Genomic DNA, 8950 nt, shown 5'->3' with positions numbered 1-8950 from the left:
CATCAACAGATGAATGGATAAAGAAGATGTGGTGTATAAACAAACACAATGGAATATTATTCAGCCATCAGAAAGAAGAAATCTTGCCATTTCAAACAACGTGGATGGAACTAGATGGTATTATGCTAAGTGAAATAAATCAATCAGAGAAAGACAAATAGCATATGATTTCGCTCATATGTAGAATGTAAGGAACAAAGCAGATGAACTTAGAGGAAGGGAAGGAAAAATAAAATAGGATGAAAACAGAGAGGGAGGCCAATCATAAGAGACTCTTAACCATAGGAAACAAAATGAGAGTTGCTGGAGGGGAGGTGGGGGTGGGGTAACTGGGTGACAGGCATTAGGGAGGACCCTTGAAGTAATAAGCACTGAGTGTTATATGCAACTGATGAATCACTAAATTCTACCTCTGAAACTAATAATACAGAATATGCTAGTTAAATTGAATTTAAATTAAAAAGTAGCCACACACACACAAAAATAAAAATAAAAAGTAGCCACAGACTTTCAGTCCTAATGCTCCTAAACAACAGATCTGTTCTCAACCCCCCACTCCTATTTTTATTTTCCACTTAAAAAAAAAAGTGGCAAAAATGCACAAATGGTTTCAGTTTTTTTCACAATATTTCTGATTATTGGCAGAGTATACTTTAGAGAAGCCGGAAGTGTCACTGTAAATGGAAGAAAATACAATTAAGAATAGAGATAATATCACTAGATGAAACTACATATTTAAGTAAATGGAAAATAAGACTCAGTTTACCAATATTGTTATTTACGCTGAACTTTTAGATAATATATAAAATAAAGGACATAAAATTTAAACAAGTTACTTGATTGAATAATAGAAGATGGGTTTTTAAATGTTTCACCAGTAATAAACCTAGTTTTATTATTACTTTATTTATAAGTAAGTGTTCATACACAAATATGCCTGTAATTTATTCTGCAAAACCTAAAGCTTGGAATAATGAAATCTTCAGGATAGATCATGGGAGGCAGTTTACTTACTGGTAAATTGTAAGATAATTATCTAATTCTGCCAGAAATTTTACATTGTAATCCTCCTTATCTCCCTAACAAAGCGATATAATAGAATTTTGGGAAATAGCAGGTATTCATTAAAAGAAACACCGAGAGAGGTTAAGACAGAAAATCCTATGGTCTGAAGAATGGGACTTGCTCATAGTGCTTTAATATGTGCTACAAAATGCTGGAAGCTCCAAGGTAAAGTCATTCTCCCTACAATGTCAGGCCCAACTACATCTCTCTCTTTACTAAAATCTTTCAATTTAGTTAATTGGAAAATTTTTCTCTCTTGGAATATATTCCCAATTTTATAGCAGAAGTTGACAAGAAAACAGATTCATTTTGTAGAAAACTGCTTTACAAACACACATCAGAACATTTTTACAAAGGAGGGCTGCAGGCATTATCTCACTTACATGAGTTAGCAAATTTTATTTCCTTTAAAAAAATCTGGAGAGAAAAGGTTGTGTACACAGAACATGTCTGTACTTGAATAGCATGATTCCAGGTATTGATACATGTAATAAAAGAGATCAAAGCATGCCAAATAATTACTAAGTACTTTCTTTGCCTTACACAAAGATCAAAATATGTGCTAACTTCAACAGCATCACTGCACCAACTGTGCATTTACTAATTTAAAATACATATCTCGATTTCTCAGGAGTTCTTGATGAGTTCCCTGTTCCTTTATTTTCCCGTTGTGCAGGACCACTATCAAATCTGCATTCTGTATTGTGGAGAGTCTGTGAGCAACCACTAGGCAAGTCTTCCCCTTCCTGGCCTTATCGAGGGCATGCTGAACCACCTGGAAGAGAAAAGGACCTGTGATTGCTTACTTGACTTAGATGCTAATAAAGTTACCCAAATCAAATTGGTAAAGGTAATCTCATAACATTACTTGTGTATTTGCTTATCCCCAAAGGCAACTGCCCTGCTTTGTGAAGTATCTACTATACTCAATAGAAATTTAGAAAAAGTAATTACAGACACATTTAGGCTTCTAATTAGAAAAGCTTTTGTGATAATGAATAAAAATGAGATGGTTGTTTCTATGTAAATAGGTGGTTTCAAACTCAGATTCAAAAAATAAGATTTCCACACCTAAGTAAAATGACTAATTTTCTCACTTCATTTCTTCTCATATTTATTTATTTTGGTAGAATTAGCTATAAAATTGTCCTGGCTAAAATCTCAGCTGTGATGGGTTATAATGCTGCACCTAGGAAATGAGAGTAGAGGCTGAAAACCAGTATTTGTTGAATATATAATATATTCATTCCAATGATGGATATCTTATTTAAAGATATCTTATCTTTGCCATAACCCCATAAGGTGGAGGGGTATTTTCACTTTTCTGATGAATAAACTGAGATTCAAAAAGTCTAGGTCACTTGACCATGGTCATATTACTAGTAACTGATGAATCCAGGATTACAGCTCAGGTATGTCTGATTCCAAAAATCATGTTTTTTCTTTCATAATAGACTGTCTCCTTAGAAATCAAGAATGATAATCATCTATAAATAGCGATGGTTAACCACATAAGCTCTTAGATCAGATACTCTATTAAAATTCAGAGACGTTACTTAACATTTCTAAGCTTTAGTGTGCTAACCTATAAAACGCACATGCTAATAAAATAAGCTAATTCAACAAGTTGTGAGGATTGAGATAATAGCATATACTGGACACTTGGTAAATATTGAAGATTATAATTTGTTCAACCAATGTTCATTTAACAAGGGCCTGCTATGTGCAAGAAACTACGAGAGCACAAGGACATAGCAAAATTAAACATCTGAAGGAGCTTGCAGTATAGGTCTATTGGCACATCTGCTTCCTTGTCTTCTTCTCAAACAGAGCTAATAGTCTATAGAAGATGGAGTAACTAGCAGGCTCTGATACTGCAGTGTAGATTACTCTTTTATGCATGCAGATTGCCTTATTCATTTGTTTGGTATCATAAGAATACAAACAAAACAGGAAATATAAGTTATTTTTCTTGGGCTTTTTTCTTTGACAAGAGAAACATTTCAAGAATTAGGCCTTTCTGATAAACCAATCAAGTGAGAAAACCTTTCTAGATCATTAGATGCCCTGTGTCCCAACTCCCTCTCACCTCCCCACCAGTCTCTAACTTTTTTTTAAAGGCCAAAACCTTAATTAGAACTTGTGGACCCTATGACTATAATTCTCTCCAGGTTTTTCTTGCCCCAAACTAACCTTGGTTCCTTCCATAATATGGAAAGTTCCTTCCTCTCTTATTTGATATTATATTCTGAGATGAAATAGGAGAATGTTACCTTTTCACTCTCATTATCAAGGGCTGAAGTGGCCTCATCCAACAATAAAATTTTTGGTTTCCGGAGAAGAGCCCTTGCAATAGCTAGTCTTTGTTTCTGGCCTCCAGAAAGCAGTGTTCCTTTCAGTCCAACTTGTGTGTTGTATTTCTATTACGGGAACATGCAATTAAGAAAGCAAGGCTTGGTTATTTAAATTAGCATGGCAACTGTGGGCGAGAACCATCTAAATATTTCAAATTTTCCTACTCTCGAAAATTTGTGTCCCAACAAGTGCTGAAATCTATTCTTGGGCTTTGTTGCATATCAACGCTAAACCAGCAGTAAACACTACCATCTTATTTACATATCTACACTGATCACAAGCAGTAGACCTTTGCCATTATGCTTCTACAAAGGGATTGTTTGAATTAAAGCATAAGAAAAAAATTATTGGCAAAAGAAAGTTCCTGGTAAACAAATCTTTTTCCATTAAATTACATTACCTTCTATTTTCAGGTCAGAATGGATGAAAGTATATAAAAACAAGGAAGTCACTGAGTTTCTTCACTCTGGCTCTCACCAAACCTCTAGGGGTACATTTCTTCAGAGACTGGGATCCTGTTCTCATTCCTGTAGGTATCTTCCTGGCAGTAAATTAGGCTGGTGTCTAGAGACAGTCTGTTCATCTTTTCAGGCCATAATAGTGACATTTAGCACTCCCAATGTTTCCACAGCCCTCCTACTTACTAATGACCTTTTCTCCAATGTTTTCCTCCACAGAGTGATAAAGAAACTGCTAGAGGGGTAGCCTGATGCTGTTGTAGACTGCTAAATCATGACTGGTCCATTTGGTTAGTGCAAGCAAGCTACCACTTACTTTCTAGATTATCCCATTGCCTCTACTTCCCTCCGAGGTTTCATACTGCTTTCTAGTACCCTTGCTATGTGTCTAACAAATATATACTATTGATATCCAGACAAGAATGTGTGGATGACCTGACTCCACTGGGAAAGCAAGTCTAATTTTACAACCTACTAAAGGTGGATCCTGTAGCAGCATCATAGAGAAGATGCAGCACGTGATTAATATCCTGTTCATTTTGTCTTACTGCCTTAGAGAAGCTTCAATCAATTGCCTTTCCCTCCACATTTGGCTGCCTTCAAGGGGTACCATTTAGGCAGAGTGGGTATCCAGAGAGCGTGTGACAGAGCCTTATGATAAATGTGTCTACTTCACCTCAAAGTTCGTTTTTCAATTTAAAATGCACAGTTGTTTGCTTTACATAAAACAATGGTGTGTGAATTACTAAAACCCAGTAAAAGTGTCTTTTTTGAAGTGAATGTTCTCTAAAGAAAACAGACTTTATCCCCTCTGTGCTTTTATCTAGGACTGCCAGCCTGCTGGGCCCCTTCCTTCTAAAATGCATTTTATGAAAATTGGAATCAAAGGGCAGGATAATCAGATAAAAGTATGTCATTCATATTCCACACATCACGAAGTTCTCATCCAAATTAGAGAATCCTGGGTGGCTTGAATCCTAGGGACTCCTGGGTGACCCAGCGGTTGAGCATCTACCTTCGGCTCAGGGCGTGATCCTGGGGTCCCAGGATCGAGTCCCTCATCGGGTTCCCTGCAGGGAGCCTGCTTCTCCCTCTGCCTGGGTCTCTGCCTCTCTCTCTGTGTCTCTCACAAATAAATAAATAAAATCTTCAAAACAAAACAAAAACAAATTAGAGAATCCAACCCTAAACTAAAAATTGAGAGAGGATTAGGTAGAAATGATAATGGTCTGCAGCTCTTTCTGCCAGTCTAGCTTAAATTGTACATGGATCGTCCAAGTGTAGCTGAAGAAGATAACAATACTAGCTTAGAAATCACTTTGCATTTCTTGGCCTTCTCTGGATTGCAGGAAGATATTAGTCTCAAGAATGAATTGGATGAAAATTAAATTCATGTTTTTGTCCATCATTAAGCAGAACAGATTATAAATGTATGAATATATACATTGTCTCAATACCAACCTAAAAACATTTTCAAATACTTGAAGATTTTTATTTTTCAATGAAGAACTCCAGAGTTTTATTTTCCTGTTTAAAGACTTTATTTATTTGAGAGAGAGAGCATGAGCAGTGGGGAGGGGCAGAGAGTGGGAGAAACAGACTACCCACTGAGCAGGGAGCCCAATGCAGGGCTTGAACCCAGGACCCTGAGATCATGACCTGAGCCAAAGGCAGATGCTTAACTGACTGAGCCACCCAGATACCCCTCATTCTCCTGTTTAAACTGAAAATCTGAATTCTGGCAAACATTGGGATGAATGGTGACTGTCCTGAAATATCCAACCTGTTTATGAGATGCTCAAGAAACAATGGCTTCTCAATATGAACCTGGGGCTAAAGCCAATTGGGTTCTGGAGGGAACATCAGAAGAGTCTAATTCTAAACCAACTGTATTCTAGAGAACCCCTGCAGTCCCTGGGGAGCAATTTAGGGTGGTTTCAGTGGTCGAAGTCTTATTCAAGTCAAGGCTTGCCTGAGAGCTGCATCTACACCTAGTATGATCCTCAAGACCATGGTGGTGTTGCTTCAACTCCTCTCCTAGGTGGATATTCCTGGATGTCTGCGGGTCACCTCTATGGCATACAGTATAGATGTGTTACCCTTAGCATACTCCAAGTTGATGTCTTGCTTTTGACCCTCTGAGTTTGGGTTGCCAGACAGGTCCACAATACCTTACCAGAAATCGTTAGGGCTATATTTGTTTAAGAGTTCTGTTTTGGGGGGCACCTGGATGGCTAACTTAGTTAAGCATCGAACTCTTGATTTCGGCTCAGGTCATAGTCTCAGGGTCAGGAGATCGAGCACCATGTTGGATTCTGTGCTTGGCATGGAGCCTGCTTAAGATTCTCTCTCCTGCTCTGCCCCTCTCTTCTGCTATCATCATCGTGGGGCTTGAACTCACAACCCTGACATTGAGTCACATGCTCTACCAGTTGAGCCAGCCAGGTGCCCTTGTTTGACTTTAGATTCCATAAATTGTATATACTCTATATTATACATACTTAATATATGATCTATAATAACACCCCAAAGAAATTCTGGGGAAGTAAGTGGTAATCAAATATATGAATATTTGTGTAGAAATATTTGATTATTCATTCTAAGTAGGATTAATAAAGACTACAAATAGCTTCACATCATTTTGGACACCAAATAAGTTTGCACCAAACATACAAAATTTGTCTGTAAGGGATGGAGTTTAACAGCTTTTGGAAATTGGAACTGGGGAACAGAAAATGTGGACCTGCATTGCTCTCATCCAGAATATTGTAAAGCATCACGGCTTATCCTTTTAATGCCAATCTCTGCCATCACCACAAAGGCCACAGTGCTTCCTGGATGAGCAAACAAAAGGCTAAGTTTCAGTAGCAATTTTTTGCTTTAAAATCTAATCACATTATTTCTTTGCCTAAAAATGTCTGAAGGTTTCCTATTTCCAATGAGTCCAAGCTTCTTAGATTATTATATTGGAATCTTCACATTTAGTCACAATTAGCTCATATTTTGGCCTCTTCTCAGTTTCCCCAATTTATGCCTTATGATCAGGATTTTAAATTTATTTCCTTCCAAATACCTGAAACTCTTTTATATGTATATGTTTCCATGTGCTTATTCTGTCTTCTACGTATGAATTTGTCCCCCTCTCTGCCTGGGGAACTCTTACTCATTCTTTAAGACCCAGTTTAAGGGCAGCCCGGGTGGCTCAGCAGTTTAGCGCTGCCTTTGGCCCAGGGCCTGATCCTAGAGACTCAAGTTGAGTCCCATGTCAGGCTCCCTGCATGGAGCCTGCTTCTCCCTCAGCCTGTGTCTCTGCCTCCCTCTCTCTCTCTCTCTCTGTCTCTCATTAATAAATAAATAAAAATCTAAAAAAGACCCAGTTTAAAACAACATCTTCTGTGTGATTTTCTCTGAGCTCCTAGAGACTTTTGTCATTCCTTCCTTTGTATTCTTATCATATGCTCTGTGTGTTTTTATTTCAGCAGGCTGTCCAGTGTATCATATACTTTCTTGCTCACTTTTCACAGACATCTTGAGCCACATGTTGGCAATTCCACTTTTCCATTATCTTTTAAATCCTTTTCCTTGTTTTATTTCACTTTATAATTACTAATTCAGGCATTCATAACACTGGAAATAGCTTCTAAGTTATCTCCCGCCTCCTTGTCTTTTCTTCATTGCAAATGGTCATTGACATTGCTGCTAGATGTGATGTCTAATGTCCTATGCCCAAATGATATTTTGGCACCAGATTTCTTTATGGTTCTACATATAGTTTTTTGGGTAACTGATATGAAGTCAAACTAAAGTTAAACTTAAAAACACTGAGAACAAGTTATTCTTTCTTTTTGGGAAATAACATCATCCTGGTTCTCAAAGTTTATTGTAAAAAGCACATTGAGTCTCTGCAATGTGTAGTTTTGGGTAAATTGGGAAATAATACAACAAAAATAATGAAAGATAATAAACAATTTAAGAGTAAGAGTCAAATGGTGTAACTATGAGATGGATAGCATTTTATCATACATAAATTAAAGAAAAAAATAACCTACCAGGATTGTGTGGATAACACTCTGATCACAAATCAATAATGCAATGAGTGCCTTGCTTAAAAAGGGGACTTACCACTGGAAGACATTCACAGGGTCACAATGTTCATAAAAAAATATGTCAATCCTTTCATTATGGTTAGTACTGTAGAATCTTACTAGAGTAGGATAAATTTTTTGTTAATGGTTCCTTTTTAGTTACAGGCACCATTTTGTGTGGACAGGAGATGGTGAGGGGAGATCTACTAGTATAAAAGTTAGTATGAAAAAAAAATTAGACAGTATAGTGACCATTACTCTCCCCAAAAAAATAGGATACTAGGTTAATTGTTTAATGGTTATTAAACTTTGGCATTTCCTTTTAAAGTGAGCTAGAAAATTACATTATAAAAGTTTGTTTCTAGTTAAAAGTAGATATATTTTAATTTTATTTGTGTGACAGTGTATGCAGGTATAAACACTCAGATATTGTAAGCACTTTATGTTATGATTACCCATTTCTGTACACCACTTCTGGATTTGTATTAATGCTTGCTATGCTAAAGCCTTTTCTACAGTTAGCCAAGACTTTTAACTTTTCTGTGTCAGCTGTCACAGCAATTTCAGAGAAGTGACAAAAATGGCAGTCAAGGACCTAACACTCTAGTGGGGAGAGGAGACACTAAACAAGTCAATAATCCCTTGGAGTAATTTTAGATTGTGATAAGCACATCGAAAACTATGTAGTAGGTGACAAAAGTGGTAGGGACTCTTCTAAGTAAGGTGGCCAGGGAGGGTCTCTGCAAAATGGCATTTCAAGGAGCTTGAATATTAAGGAGCTGGCTCTGCAAAAAGGCAGAGGAAAGGAGGTCTTGGCTGGAGAAACAGCAAGTGTAAATGTTCTTTTTTTTTTTTGCAAGTGTAAATGTTCTGAGGAAGGGAAAAGCTTCATGTGCTCAAGAGATAGAGGACAGTGTTGCTGGAGCAGAATGATCATATCATGAGGAAGGAGCTGGAGAAACAAGCAGGACCATATCACAGAAAGCT

General features: G+C 37.2%; 1 protein-coding gene across 1 annotated transcript in view; it reads right to left on the bottom strand.

Annotated features, from left to right (window-relative positions):
- Nucleotides 1-1512: 1512 nt before the first annotated feature.
- The window catches only part of ABCB5 (ATP binding cassette subfamily B member 5), a 124195-nt gene continuing 116757 nt past the window's right edge, over nucleotides 1513-8950 (bottom strand). The window contains exons 26-27 of the mRNA XM_041727933.1: nucleotides 3339-3485; nucleotides 1513-1840 (exon numbers count right to left, since the gene is read on the bottom strand). Of these exons, the coding sequence (XP_041583867.1) occupies nucleotides 1643-1840; nucleotides 3339-3485 (345 nt within the window). The 3' untranslated portion in view covers nucleotides 1513-1642. The remainder of the gene's footprint in view (nucleotides 1841-3338; nucleotides 3486-8950) is intronic.

This window comes from Vulpes lagopus, chromosome 13 (assembly GCF_018345385.1).
Source record: "Vulpes lagopus strain Blue_001 chromosome 13, ASM1834538v1, whole genome shotgun sequence".
NCBI lineage: Eukaryota > Metazoa > Chordata > Mammalia > Carnivora > Canidae > Vulpes > Vulpes lagopus.
The sequence above is the reverse complement of the archived record's forward strand: the minus strand, read 5'-3'. Positions and strand labels throughout refer to the sequence as shown.